The 15,314-nt window shown below is 38.4% G+C and overlaps 1 protein-coding gene across 7 annotated transcripts in view; it reads left to right on the top strand.

Annotated features, from left to right (window-relative positions):
* Positions 1-13,269, top strand: part of Hectd1 (HECT domain E3 ubiquitin protein ligase 1) — a 103,397-nt gene extending 90,128 nt beyond the window's left edge. For 4 of the 7 annotated variants that reach the window (XM_070026324.1, XM_070026340.1, XM_070026321.1 and 1 more), the window contains exons 31-43: positions 476-530; positions 722-904; positions 1,490-1,697; positions 1,784-1,869; positions 1,988-2,115; positions 2,682-2,883; positions 4,259-4,396; positions 4,717-5,324; positions 8,439-8,517; positions 8,607-8,700; positions 10,782-10,932; positions 12,125-12,269; positions 12,371-13,269. In XM_070026324.1, the coding sequence (XP_069882425.1) occupies positions 476-530; positions 722-904; positions 1,490-1,697; positions 1,784-1,869; positions 1,988-2,115; positions 2,682-2,883; positions 4,259-4,396; positions 4,717-5,324; positions 8,439-8,517; positions 8,607-8,700; positions 10,782-10,932; positions 12,125-12,269; positions 12,371-12,508 (2,215 nt within the window). In that variant the 3' untranslated portion in view covers positions 12,509-13,269. The remainder of the gene's footprint in view (positions 1-475; positions 531-721; positions 905-1,489; positions 1,698-1,783; positions 1,870-1,987; positions 2,116-2,681; positions 2,884-4,258; positions 4,397-4,716; positions 5,325-8,438; positions 8,518-8,606; positions 8,701-10,781; positions 10,933-12,124; positions 12,270-12,370) is intronic. The other 3 variants (XM_070026356.1, XM_070026347.1, XM_070026365.1) reach the window with 1 other exon arrangement.
* Positions 13,270-15,314: the final 2,045 nt, after the last annotated feature.

Raw genomic sequence — 15,314 nt, 5'->3', positions numbered from 1 at the left:
TTGAGACACAGATCCTCTTTTGACTTTTTTGGTATCTAATTAGAGATAAGAGTCTCATAGACTTTGTTGCCTCGACTGGCTTGATCTCAGCTTTTTGAGTAGCTGGGTTCATAAGCATGAGCCACCATCTTCTGGTTCATATATTTCTTCTAAGAATTAGAGACTTTATGGGCACCAGTGGCTCATGCCTATAATCCTAGCTACTTAGGAGGCTGAGACCTGAAGATTGAGGTTTGAAGTCATCCTGGGCAGGACAGTCCATGAGACTTTTAGCTCCAATTAAGCACCAAAAAAGCTGGAAGAGGAGCTATGGCTCAAGTGGTAGAGCACTAGCCTTGGGCAAAAAAATCTCTGGGTTGGTGTTTAAGCACTGTGTTTAAGCCCTAGCACTGGCCTGAAAGAAAAAGAATTAATTCTTGTTGGAAATAAATCAGTTGGTGTATGATTTAACATGAATAATACCTTCATATTTTAGGATCATGTACAGAGAAGTGAAGGATTCGGACAAGGAAAAGGAAAACGGAAAAATGGTAAGTTATTTTTAAAGATGTGTTTTTATTTTTGGCTCTTTAGTTTGAAATTTGAATTGCAGTTGAACATTTGACTAATAAGGAATTTGTTTAGATTAAGTGCATGATATTAAAGCTACCTCAGGAAATGCATGTGAAATGTCATAGATATATAATTGGGAAAGGCCAACATTTGGTTTTTCCTGTTGTAGGGCTGCTGGTCTGTAGAGCATGTGGAACAGTACCTGGGCACTGATGAATTACCAAAGAATGACTTGATAACCTACCTGCAGAAGAATGCAGATGCTGCTTTCCTGCGTCACTGGAAATTAACTGGCACTAATAAAAGTATTAGGAAAAACAGAAATTGTTCTCAGCTCATAGCTGCATATAAGGTATATATTGGCATAAAGACACTATTTTGTTTGGGAATGGCTTGTGCTTTATTTTTCAGCTTTAAAGCTTCTTCAGGGTCTGGAAGTGTATGAGTATTTGCCTCACATGCCTAAGGCCGGGCCTGAATTTGATCCTTGGCATAATAAAAAATATAAATTTAAAAAGCTTTCTGGACTCTGATTGCTCACAACTGTAATTCTAACTACTCAAAATGCTGATATATTGAGGATCGTGGTTCAAAGCCAGGCAGGAATGCCCTGATACTCTTATTTCCAATTAGCAAAAAGTCAGAGTGGAGTTGTGCCTCAAGTGGTAGAGCACTGGCCTTGAGCTGAAGAGCTAAGGGACAGCACCCAAGCCCAGAGTTCAAGCCTCATGACTGACAAAAAAAAAAAAAAAACTAAAAAATACAAAAAACAATTACAATGAATTATGTGATAGTGTTTTTATTTCAAAAGAAGGCAATTCTTTGAAAAATTCCAATCCTTTCAAATTAATGCTTGACAGAAAGACTTGATTTTCTTTTTTTTTTAATTTTTTGCTTAAAATTATAATTAATCTAGTTTTGCTAATTGTTTTTTCAGGATTTTTGTGAACATGGAACAAAGTCTGGATTAAACCAGGGTGCCATATCTAGTCTTCAAAGTAGTGACATTCTTAATTTGACAAAAGAACAACCTCAGGCTAAAGCAGGCAATGGACAGAATTCTTGTGGAGTAGAGGATGTCCTTCAGCTTCTGCGTATTTTGTATATAGTTGCGAGTGACCCTTATTCAAGAATATCCCAAGAAGGTCTGTAAGAAGCTTTGTCTTATTTCCATAGCATTTTTAAAGCAAAACAGTTTATATCTTACCAATTATGTTAATTAATTTTACAGATGGTGATGAGCAACCTCAGTTTATTTTTCCACCAGATGAATTTACTAGCAAAAAAATCACAACAAAAATTTTGCAGCAGATTGAGGTAATACACTCACAGGGATGAAGTTTTGATTGTTGGTCTTTTTATATTTTGTATTAATTGCACATAAGAATTGAGATTGTTTTATAACACTATGACATGGTTTGTTGTTAATTTTCAGGAACCATTGGCATTGGCAAGTGGCGCTCTGCCAGACTGGTGTGAACAATTAACCAGCAAGTGTCCTTTTCTAATACCTTTTGAAACTAGACAGCTTTATTTCACATGTACAGCATTTGGTGCATCAAGGTAGGATTATATCTTTTTATATTTTTAGAGTAAAGATTTCCTTTATGTGTTAAGACTGGTGTAAGCAATATATTACCTTCTAATCTTGAAAACATTAATATCAAGTTTTTTTGCAATTCCAGATGGATATATACTTTGTTGTAATAATATATATGGAATGAAAAGCTTCTGTCACCTAACATTTACTGCATAGTTTTTGGCAACTTACATAAGTTACTAGTTGTTAAAATTCCAAACAGTGCCAGGAACCAGTGGCCCAAAGTATAATCCTATTTTACTATTTAAGAGGCTGAAATCTGAGGATCACTGCTTGAAGCTAGCCCCAGCAGAAAAAGCCAGAAGTAGAGCTGTGGCTCAAGTGGTAGAGTGCTAACCTTGAGCAACAAAGCTTAGGGATAGTACCTCAGCCCTGAGTTCAAGCCCCAGGACTAGCACACATATACACAAAGGAATCCCAACAGTTTCAAACTGATGGTTAAGTTATACATTCAGTTATTAGATAAAGTATGCTACAACTACATAGGTGTTTTTGTGTTGTTGTTGTTTTTTTTTTTTTTTAATTTCAGAGCAATAGTGTGGTTACAAAACCGACGTGAAGCCACTGTGGAACGAACAAGGACCACAAGCAGTGTAAGGCGAGATGATCCTGGAGAATTTAGAGTTGGTCGTCTCAAGCATGAAAGAGTAAAAGTCCCACGTGGGGAATCACTGATGGAATGGGCTGAGAATGTCATGCAAATACATGCAGATCGGAAGTCAGTTCTTGAGGTAACCTCATAAAACAAGATTATTTAAGAGAGAATTAAAGGGGGGAGGGGGGGAAGGAGAAGGATTGGGATTGGGCGGGACGGGGGAGGCTGGGAAGGGATGTGAAGGGTAAACCAAAGGAGGAGGGTGCAATGCTTGGTAAGAAATGTACGCATTATCCTGCCCATGTAATTGTAACCCCTCTGTACAGTATGTTCACAAATAAAATAAAATAAAATAAAAAAAAGAGAGAATTAAAGACATGGAACTAGCCAAAGTATATTTTCCATTGCATAAAAGCTGTCAGTTAAATTGGTTATAGGTACAGAGGCCTTTCTTTTTGGCAGAATATCTTTCGTAAGAGAATCCTCCACCTCAGGTCAGGATCTTTTATGCTTAATGAGCATCAAGGAATATCTTCTGTCTTAAGGAGTTAAAAGTCTCCAGTAGGGCTGGGAAGGTGGCTTAGTGGTAGAGCGCTTGCCTTGCATGCCTGAGGCCCTGGGTTCAATTCCTCAGCACCACATAAGCCAAAAGAAAAAAGCCGGAAGTGGCGCTGTGGCTCAAGTAGTAGAGTGCTAGCCTTGAGCTGAAGAGCTGAGGGACAGTGCCCAGGCCCAGAGTGTAGGCCCCACGACTAGACCCCCCCCCCCCAGAAAAAAGTCTCGAGTATTAACTCATTTATTAAAGGTGAGCTGACTAATAGAACTTAGAGAAGGATTCTTTCTGATGATAATCTAAATTTTACCCATATATATTATGTCCTAGTAGATCATCTCTTCAGATCAAGGCAAGCACTCTACCACTTGAACCACAGCACCACTTCTGGTTTCCTGGTGGTCAGTTGGAGATAAGAAAAACCATAAAGCTTTTATAAGCTATACATATATATTTTATATAAACTTTCTTTGCCTGTATCTTTGTTCTCCTACTCTTAGATTTTTCTAACAAATAATCCTCACCTTTTTTTTTTAATCACATATGCTATTAAGTTTTTGTTGAGAAATACTATTGAATAAGGTAGATTATGGATAAAAACCTTTAAAGGAACTGCTTAAATTTATAAGTATCATGAAGACACAGGTAAAAAGATCTGTACACTATTATTTTTTCAAATGATTATCTGAGGTATGATTTCCTCTGATGTCAAAAGCCAGAGACGCGATCAATGTATGAACAGTAAGTTTAGTGGTTTAATGATTTAAAAAAAAACAAATGTCATTCTTTTGTAGAAAATCTAGAATATAATTTCTCTGTTGCTTATAATACTATACTGTTGTACATCAAAAAGTATACCACTAACTCACATGTAGGGAATTTTGGCAAGAATTAAATTGTTTAAACAAACACACACTTCAAGTTTACTTTTTTACATCATTATTTGTTTTTATTTTAGGTTGAATTTTTAGGAGAAGAAGGAACTGGCTTGGGACCCACATTAGAATTTTATGCTCTGGTGGCAGCAGAATTCCAGAGAACTGACTTGGGAGCTTGGCTTTGTGATGATAATTTTCCAGATGATGAATCTCGTCAAGTAAGATTTGTCATTTTGTGGTTTGAGTTGTGATTCTCCTTTGAAAGTGTTAACAGTAGTAATAGTTATGCTTTTGGAGCATAAGCCAACTTGAGTAATCTTTACACTAAAAGTATTTGTAAAGGATAAAATTTGGACATCCAAAGCTGGTGTGTGTCTGTGTGTGTTTGTACGTGCGTGCGTGCATATCTGCGTGTGTGTGTGTGTTTACATACCTTTGAAGAAATACAATGTTTATGGACTTTTTTTAGATGATAATGAAAAAGATTAGTTATGCTTGCCTTTTAATTTTATTTGAATTATCCTTTCTAAAAAATTAGGTGGATCTTGGAGGTGGATTGAAACCTCCTGGTTACTATGTACAGAGATCATGTGGACTGTTCACAGCACCGTTCCCACAAGATAGTGATGAGCTTGAAAGGATCACAAAACTCTTTCATTTCCTTGGTATTTTCTTGGCTAAGTGTATTCAAGACAATAGACTTGTGGACATACCTATTTCTAAGCCCTTCTTTAAACTTATGTGTATGGGTGACATTAAAAGCAATATGAGTAAACTGATTTATGAATCACGAGGTGATAGAGACTTACACTGCACTGAAAGCCAGTCTGAAGCTTCTACAGAAGAAGGCCATGATTCACTGTCAGTAGGAAGCTTTGAAGAGGATTCAAAATCTGAATTTATTCTTGATCCCCCTAAGCCCAAACCCCCAGCTTGGTTTAATGGAATTTTAACTTGGGAAGACTTTGAACTTGTAAACCCACACAGAGCCAGATTTTTAAAAGAAATTAAGGACCTTGCTATCAAGAGACGACAGATTTTAAGCAACAAAAGTCTTTCTGAAGATGAGAAGAACACAAAATTACAGGAACTAGTACTGAAGAATCCATCAGGTTCTGGTCCTCCACTTAGCATAGAGGATTTAGGGTAAGTTTTAAATGTATCTCCTTTAACCTGATCAATGGTCAAACCTATGAAAGATTACCTGAATTTTCAGATGTGTTAAATTTTTTGTCTTGCTGGACACCTATAATCCTAACTATTCAGGAGGATCAGATTTAGGGATTGTAGTTCAAAGCCAGCCCAGGCAGGCCAGTCCATGAGACTCTTATCTCCAGTTAACCACCAAAAAGCCAGAAGTGGAGCTGTGGCTCAAGTGGTAAAGCACTAGTCTTGGACACTTCCAGGACAGCACCCAGGCTCTGAGTTCAAGCACCAGGACAGGAACAAAAAAAAAAAGTTTGTTTTGTTTTAAAGAGTCCAGAGCTGACAGCATTCTGACAAATCATCTAAAATGTATGGCTTAGCAAAGCTCAAAGGCATTTGGTCTGGATGTCTCCATCTCCAAATTACAGCAGCTTTTTTGGTAAAATTCTTTCAGTTTATATACATGTAATCATTGTACTTACATTGTTTATATACATGTAATCATAAGTTTGGGTTGGCTATAATACCTTCTTCCTTTTTTCCTCTTCTTCCTCCTCCTCCACCTCCCCTTTTCTTATTGTTCTTCCTTTTTTTGTGTGTGCCAGTCCTTAGTCTTAAACTCAGGGCCTGGGCACTGTCCCTAAGCTTTTTGCTCAAGGCTAGCATTCTACCACTTGAGCCACAGCTCCACTTCTAGCTTCTTGGTGGTTAATTAGACATCCATATCTTAGCTTCCTCACTGTCTAGGCTTACAGACTTGACTCATGGCTTCCTGGCTTATGTTTTCATCTTAATGTTTGCTGATAAGATTAGAAAGTTCTGTTTGATAAATGATTGTAAATGGTGTCATATGCCACAGTCATGTGGTTCAGTCAACAATAGACCACATGTACTAAGGATGTTTCAAAAATTATAAAGGAAGTAAAATTTTTGGTGCTTAGTATTTTCCTTGTATTTTTTTTGTTTGTTTTTGTTTTTTTGGGGGGGGGTCCGGTTGTGGGGCCTGAACTCTGGGCCTGGGCGCTGTCCCTCAGCTCTTCAGCTCAAGGCTAGCGCTCTACCACTTGAGCCACAGCACCACTTCCGGCTTTTTTCTTTTTGCTTATGTGGTGCTGAGGAATCGAACCCAGGGCCTCATGCATGCAAGGCAAGCACTCTACCACTGAGCCACCTTCTCAGCCCCTCTTTTTGTTTTTAAGCTCTAAGCACACAACCATTGTGTTACATTTGCCTACAGTATTCACTACAGTAAAATATTTTACAGGTTTGGAGTTTGAGCAATAGGCATAAGCCATATAAAGTAAGTGTGCAGTAAGCTCTACAATCTATTAGTAACTGTGGTTTTTTTGTTTTGTTTTGTCAGTCGTAGGGCTTGAACTCTGGGCTTGGGCGCTGCCCTCAGCTCTTCAGCTCAAGGCAAGTGCTCTACCGCTTGAGCCATAATGCCACTTCTGTTTGTTTATTGGAGATAAGAGTCTCGTGGACTTTCCTTCCTAGGCTGGCTTTGAACCATGATCCTCAGATCTCAGCCTCCTGAGTAGCTAGGATTACAGGCATGAGCCACCGACACCTGGCTGTGTTATATATTTGTGGAACAAAAATTATCTAATGCTGGGCACCAGTGTCTCACTATACATATAATACTAGTACTCAGGAGGCTGAGATCTGAGGATTGAGTTTCAAAGCCAGTCTAGCAGAAAAGTCTGTGAGACTCATCTCTAATTAATCACCAGAAAACCAGAAGTGGTGGTGTGGCTCAAAGTGGTAGAGTGCTAGCCTTGAGCAAAAGAGCTCAGGGACAGCACCCAGGCCCCGAGGTCAGGCCCCATGACTGACCAAAAAAATTTTAAAGTCTAATGTCATATTTCTAAAAGGGAATCTCATCATTAAGTGATACATAACTATATTAATAATTGGTTTTTCACACACATGTATATTTGTATTTATTTTCTACACATTACTTCAGTGAAGCAGTGTTTTTTCCTGCAGAAAATCTTATATGGTTCTATCATTCATCATAAAAAATCTTTAGTTTGATTATTTTGGTTCATAAGGGAGAAGGTAGTGGTTTCATGTGATATTTGCAAAGCCAAACAGGTTTAAGAAACTGGCCTAGTAGGTTTTTGGGGAATTTGGGGGGGGGGGGAAGAGGGGATCAGTTGTGGGGCCTGAACTCTGGGCCTGGGCGCTGTCCCTCAGCTCTTCAGCCCAAGGCTAGCTCTCTACCACTTGAGCCACAGTGCCACTTCCGGCTTTTTCTGCTTATGTGGTTCTGAGGAATCAAACCCAGGGCCTCATGCATGCAAGGCAAGCACTCTACCACTGAGCCACCTTCCCAGCTCCTGGCCTAGTAGTTTTTATGTATAAGATTTTGCTTTAAAAATCTTGACTCAGCTAGTTCTATTTAAAATACCCTGGGACATGATAAAAAAAAAAAAAAAAACTAGGTATTCACAGTCAGATCAAAGGAGGATACTGTTAGGAAAGGAAAACAATAAAAATATATTTAAAAAATTAAAATCTTGCCTCAGCCAAGTACCAGAGCTCATGCCTATAATCCTAGCTACTCAGAGGCTGAGATCTGTGGATAGTGCTTTGAAGCCAGCTCAAGCAGGAAAGTCCATGAGACTTACCCACCCAAAAGGAGGAGTGGAGATATTGCTCAAGTGGTAAAAATATCAACCAAATACCAGCACCAAAAGAAAAAAAAGATAATTTGCCTCATGTTCAAGCATTGGGCCTAATCCAACACTATAAATTAAGAGTAAAACTTTAGTTCTTGTATTTACACCTAGCAGTGTTATAAAAATTAAGCGCCATGCTGGGTGCCTGTGGCTTACACCTGTAATCCTAGCTCCTCAGGAGGCTAAGATCTGAGGATCATAGTTCAAAGCCAGCCCAGGCAGGGAAGTCTGTAAGATTCTTATATCCAATTAACCATCAAAAGGCTGGAATTGGAGCTGTGGCTCAAGTGTAGAGTACTACCCTTGAGCAGAAAGCTCAGAGACAGCACCAGGCCCTGATTTCAAGCCCCAGGCCTAGCACAATAAATAAATAGCAGTAGTGCTGAATGTTAGTTAATTTTTTTTTTTTTTTTTTTTTTTTTGTCCTCAGATTAAATTTCCAGTTTTGCCCTTCTTCTAGAATTTATGGTTTTACAGCTGTGGATCTCAAGCCAAGTGGTGAAGATGAGGTAAAGATAAGTTTAATAAGGCTAGTTACATGAGCTATTTATGAAATAGTACTAAAGTAATAATAATGCATGTGAATTTTTCTTTTTAGATGATAACAATGGATAATGCAGAAGAATATGTGGATTTGATGTTTGACTTTTGTATGCATACAGGTATTCAGAAACAGATGGAAGCCTTTAGAGGTAATTTTGAAGGATACCAATCCATTGCCATTGAAACAGTTGAAATGAAGGCCAAGACTGCTCATAATCTTTATACTTGCCTCCTACTTTCTTGGCCTCCAGATAATTAGGTTCCTACAAAGTATTAAGAACAGGCTAGAACATTGTAAAGCTATAATATACTTTTACCTCTCTCCTCTTATTGTACTAGGGTCCCACATTGGCTTTTATTTCTTCAATTGTTAGCAGACTTAAGATTGTACTTTCTACATTATAGAATTTGAATGAATTGAGTTAATTCATCATGAGCAAGGGATGGGAAACTTTATTTTTTCCTCCAAGGGCCATTTGTGTATTTGTATCATAGCTATGACCATACAAAATTATCAACACAGGTGGATAGGCTGTGAGCATTTTGTGTCTGTTCAGTCATATACCAAAATGATTTCTGATGTGGTCCTTGCATGGTCATTCCCCACCCTTGAATACCAAGAAAGTTCTTCAAGTGAAGATTGGATAAAAGTATGGTAAATCACTTTTGAAAACAAATACAAATTGGCTGCTTTTATAACACAGAACTGTGAATACCTAATTGTTACTTGTGAGAATTTGGCCATTAGCTGGGTGTCAGTGGCTCAGGCCTCTTGTCTTATTTACTTAGGAGGCTCTGGTCTGATGATCTTGGTTCAAAGCCAGGTTATACAGCAAAGTCCCTGACAATCTTAACTTCAGTTAGCCACCAAAAAGCCAGAAGTGGAGCTCAAGTGGCAGAATGCCAGTTCCAGCCTTGAAAAAATGCTCAAGGACAGAATCCAGGCCTTGAGTTCAAGCCCTAGGAATGGTTAAAAAATAAAAAAATTTGGCTGTTGTCCACAATGAATATTTTTTTCTTCCTGATTTACCTTATTATTGTTTGTTGTTTTACAGGTGATCACAATGAGTATTTTCATAGTCCACATTTTGAACATTTTGAATCATATATGACATCATGCTGTGATGTTATATGTATCTGTATAGATAATCTGTATATAGATTTTCTTTGTGTGTCTAGGGTGTCACATTTTGATCTTAAGTCATTTTGCTTTTTATGGTACTAGGTATTGAACCTAGGGCCTTGCATAAACTAGACTACTACTTACCTACCAATGAGCTACATCCCAACCCCCTAAACAGATGATCATTTTTTTGTTGTTCGTTGTAGGGATTGAACTCTGGGCTTGGGCACTGTCCCTGAGCCCTTCAACTCAAGGCAAGCGCTTTACCACTTGAGCCACAGTGCTACTTCCAGTTTTCTGGTGATTAATTGGACTTTCCTGCCTGGGCTGGCTTTAAACTTCAATCCTCACCTGGACACCAGTGGCTCACACCTATAATCCTAGCTACTTAGGAGACTGAGATCTGAGGCTCTTACTCTTATCTCCAATAAACCACTCAGAAAATCAGAAGTGGCACAGTGGCTCAAGTAGTAGAGTGCTAGCCTTGAACTGAAGAGCTGAGGGACAGCGTTCAGGCCCAGAGTTCAAGCCCTATCTCACACACACACACACACACACACACACACACACACACACACACACACACACACACACACACACACACACACACACACACACACACACACACACACACACACACACACACACACACACACACACACACACACACACACACACACACACACACACACACACACACACACACACACACACACACACACACACACACACGCCCTATCTCACACACACACACACACACACACACACACACACACACACACACACACACACACACACACACACACACACCCCTCCCCCTCCTCCTCCTCCTCAGCCTCCTCCTCCTCCTCCATCTCAGCCTCCTGTGTAACTAGGTTTACAGGCAGGAGTCACTGGTGCCTGGTAGAAATTAACATCTTAAATCCTCAGAACTTCTATTTTTTAAGCTATTTTGATTTGTATTTGTTGATTCACACATTTATTTTTTTTTCCATTTTCTGTCCACTTAGATGATAATGAGTAATTTTGTTTGGTTTTAAAATGTGGTACTTTGTAACATAACTTAGAAACTAAGTTATATGTTTCTGTGACATTTATATAATCTAGATGGGTTTAATAAAGTTTTTCCAATGGAGAAATTAAGTTCCTTCAGTCATGAGGAAGTCCAGATGATTCTTTGTGGAAACCAGTCACCTTCCTGGGCAGCAGAAGATATTATCAATTACACTGAACCTAAGCTAGGTTATACACGTGACAGGTATGTGTTGTTAATTTCCCAATGTACAAAATTGTTTTGTAGCCAAAGCTCTAATGATAAATTCTTTTAAAAAACTAACTCTGAATTACATTGAAAATGCATATACAATGAATGATAGGGCCACGAGGGTACACAGACACTGAATAATAGTTGATGTTAAAATCCATTTTCTCCTGTTTTAATTGTTCATTATTTAAGAATTTGGCTCAATTGAGCCAGGTGCCAGTGGCTTATGCCTGTAAGTCTAGCTATTTACAATTCAAAACCAGCCTGGGCAGAAAAAAATTAAAGACTTACAGTGATTCCTCACTTGTTGTGGGAGTTAGGTTCCAGAGATCCCCATGATAGGTGAAAATCTGTGCAGTAGCAGCATTAGTCATCCCTCTGTTGTGGTTCACTTATTGCTACTTTGCAGATTTTCACCTGTTTCTGGATTGTAGTTCCCACAGTAGGTGAGGAATCACTATTTACATTTTTTTTTTAAAATCCTGTGATTTCACAATAAGTGAACCACAGTATAGCAAGGGATGACTGTGTGGCATTTGGTCTTTTCATTGTAGATATTCTTTGATTACACAGTAATCATTTTATTGGAATGAAAAGGAATTATTTCAAGTTTGTGTTGATAAGTTGAGCCTTATTTGGATTAGTTATTCAAATTTATCTTGCGCTTATGTGATTTTCTGAGTTTGTTGTAGGTTAGATCTTAGGTTTCAGTTCCTATTGTTTGTAAAAGTGCAAGACACTGAGATTCTTTTTTTTTGGGGGGGGGGGTCCGGTCGTGGGGCCTGAACTCTGGGCCTGGGCGCTGTCCCTCAGCTCTTCAGCTCAAGGCTAGCGCTCTACCACTTGAGCCACAGCGCCACTTCCGGCTTTTTTCTTTTTGCTTATGTGGTGCTGAGGAATCGAACCCAGGGCCTCAGGCATGCAAGGCAAGCGCTCTACCACCAAGCCACCTTCCCAGCCCTGAGATTCATTTTTTTTTTTTTTTTCCTGAGGTTCATTTTTAAAGTAGCTTGAATCAGCCCATTTCCTGTATACTAATAGTTCTTAACAGTCTTGTTCTTTTGACATGTAGCTATTGTTTGGGGCATAGAGTTATTGTTGGGGCATGGCCTACAAAATAATTGCAATGTGTTTTCATTTAAATTTGCTGTGAAATCACCGTAACTATACACTTTTCTTCCTTTAGCCCTGGTTTCCTGAGGTTTGTGAGAGTTTTATGTGGCATGTCTTCAGATGAGAGGAAAGCATTCCTGCAGTTTACCACTGGTTGTTCAACTCTACCCCCAGGCGGACTGGCTAACCTCCATCCCAGACTCACAGTTGTACGAAAGGTACAAACTAGCTAGTAGGGATTTCAAATGGTATTTAGTTAGAATTGAAAGGAAGAAAAAAAATAATTAAACCTATGGTGTTCTGTTTTCATTTTTTGTAGGTTGATGCTACTGATGCAAGCTATCCATCAGTCAATACATGTGTACATTATCTTAAGTTGCCAGAATATTCTTCTGAGGAGATCATGAGAGAACGATTGCTAGCTGCTACAATGGAGAAAGGCTTTCATCTCAATTGAGTTCTGAAGTAAAATGGGAGTCATCAGAGACTTACAATTCTAGTGAAGCGCCTCTTGTGTTTGTGTGCAGAGAAATGTGATCCTCCACGCTAATGACACTTGCCTTTTATCCCACCATTAAGGCTTTAAGAACATGTGGAATAACTTTGTTAGCTGCTAATGACAAAAAAAAAAAATCCTTTAACTACCCAGCCAGCAGGTATATTGCACAGGACAGGACACTGTGTTGATTCACAAGGGCTCATGTGACTGGAAAAGATGGTCCCACTCACTCGACTGTTCCAAAGAGCAGCTTCTCAGATCTTCAGTGTTCACTGGTAAATTTCTAACAGTGTATTTGTGTAAAGTTTGTTATTTCATATTCCATACACTACAGTTGCCATCACTGATCCCCCGTTTTGCTGACTTTAAAGCTACATCATCAAAAATCCTGCTTCCTTAAGACATAGAGAGTTAATGAGCATCTCAAGCTTTTTCTTTTCCTTTTTAATGATGCCTGCACTATCAGAGTATTCTAGTGTTCTCTCTTTTGTTTGGCATATAATCATGCACAACCTTTTTATTTCTTTGAGGTGGGAGTATATTTTTATTTCCTAAATGCCATACTATAAAGATCAAATTCTTAAGTGTGTTTGTGCAGCTCAAAAATAAAAGATATATTAAGGGAGGGGGAAACACTGGTCTAGGTGCAAGGCACACTTGAAGCAAGTTTTATGTTTGGTTGTATTTTCTTTGTATATTATAAACATTTATTTAAACTTGTTGCAGTTTGAAGTAAATTTCCAAAATGTATGCTCAACAATAATCATTAAAATGTTTGCAGCGTACAAAACTGTGTCATGTGACTATTTCACTGCAGTCATCAGGCCTAAGAGCTTAACCAGATACTTTTCATTTTGAATTACTGAAATTTAGTTTTCTGATATTATGATATAAAAATGTGTTTTTGATAGTAAATACTAAAATTAAAGGACTAGAAGAAATATGTATTCACATACTTGTGATCCATCTGCTGTGTTTAGTTGTGTAGAAATCTGCAGTTAGAAATGTCCAGTTATTATTAACTTCTTTTGTTTTTGGTGCTTGAATTTAGGACCTGGCACTGTCCCTGAGCCACAGCTCCACTTCCAGCTTTTTTTATTGTTGTTGTTGGTCATAGGACTTGAATTCAGTGCCTGGGCACTATTCCTGAGCTTTTTTGCCTTTTCACTCAAGTTGAGGACTCTACCACTTTGAGCCACAGCACCACTCTGGTTTCCTGGAGATAAGAGTCTTACAGACTTCAGCCCTGGCTGGCTTCAAACTTCGATCGTCAGATCTCAGCCTCCTGAGTAGCTATTGGTGCCTGGCTTATAAGCTTTTTTAAAACAGCTGGTCTGTTATTTATCATTGTATCTGCAGGGATGTAGAAATCTGAGATCGAGAATTATTTTCATGGGGTTGGAGGCATGGTTTAGGTGGTAGAACACCAACCAATGAGCAAAAGCAAGCATCAGATGTTAAGTTTGAGTCCTGGTCTCAGACAACAAAAGAGAAAGACAATGATTATCTTGTTTTAGTGTGAAAAGAAACCACCAGGATATTTGTTTCCTGGTCTTAAGTGAAGAATTTCCATTTTCTAGATGCCTACTGTTACCATAGCTGTGCATAAAGAAATGTAACTAGGCCTGATTGATGTTTATTAGGGCACTAAGAGCATGTTTGAAATTGTCTAGTAGTTATATTTGAAGAGATAACTCCCATTACAATGATTTGAGTATGTTGTCTCTGAGTATGCTCAGAGAAGTGGTTGCTGTTGCTGAGACACTCCTACCACCCCTATAGCAAAGTCTAGGATGCTCAAATCTCTTACGTAAAATGGCATGACGCGTGCACATAACCTATCCATATCTTCCTCCATACTTTAAGTCATCTCATTACCTATAATTTCAATCTACATATAGGGAAACTAAGAATATGAAGGGCCAACTATATATTTGCTTGCTGCATAAAAATGTTACAACTGTGTAATTTAAAGCAGCATTTAAATATTTGTCAATGTCACAGTTCTCTGAGAGACTGAATTTAAAACCTAATACCAATATTTAAATGTATGACTGGTGTTTCAACCCAAAAATTAGTATGTTTCTTTTTCAATAAAGTCATGAATACATAACTGGTTTTAGAATTGAAATCCAGTTTATGTGTGTGTAGTTTTGCCATTATTTAAATCTCTAAAAATGTTTGTCCATAATATTTACAAAGGTTAGCCTGGCAAATATGGCCTATGAACTAAATATGTTTTTAAAGTTTTTAAATAACTGAAAAAGCAGAATATTTTATGTATGAAAATTACGTGAAATTTAAATTTCAATATGCATAAAGGATTTTTTGTTGTTGGCTTTTGTTTTGTTTTGTTATGGTCCTGGAGCTTGAACTCAGGACTTCTTGTTTTTAGGCAGGCACTTAACTTCCTGAGCCACTTCTCTATCCTTACAAGAGGATAGAAGTCTTTGGTGTTTTTGGTGTTTTTTGTTTTCTTTTTATCAGTTGTGGGGCTTGAACTCAGGGCCTGAGCACTGTCCCTGAGCATTTTTGCTCAAAGCTAGTGCTCTACCACTTTGAGACACAGCTCTAATTCCAGTTTTTGGATGGTTAATTGGAGAGCAGAGCCTCATGGCAAACCATGAACCTCAGATCTTAGCTTCCTGAATAGCTAGGATTACAGGTGTGAGATACCAACAACCAGCTAAGGTTTTCTTTTGGTTTTGATTTTTTTTTGTGTGTGTCAGTTGTGGGGCTTGAACTCTGGGCCTGAGTGCTGTCC

This window comes from Dipodomys merriami, unplaced genomic scaffold (genome assembly GCF_024711535.1).
Source record: "Dipodomys merriami isolate MVZ:Mamm:240054 unplaced genomic scaffold, mDipMer1.0.p SCAF_1, whole genome shotgun sequence".
In the NCBI taxonomy this organism is placed as follows: Eukaryota; Metazoa; Chordata; class Mammalia; order Rodentia; family Heteromyidae; genus Dipodomys; species Dipodomys merriami.
Note: the sequence above shows the minus strand (reverse complement) of the source record. Positions and strands in the feature narration are given on the sequence as shown.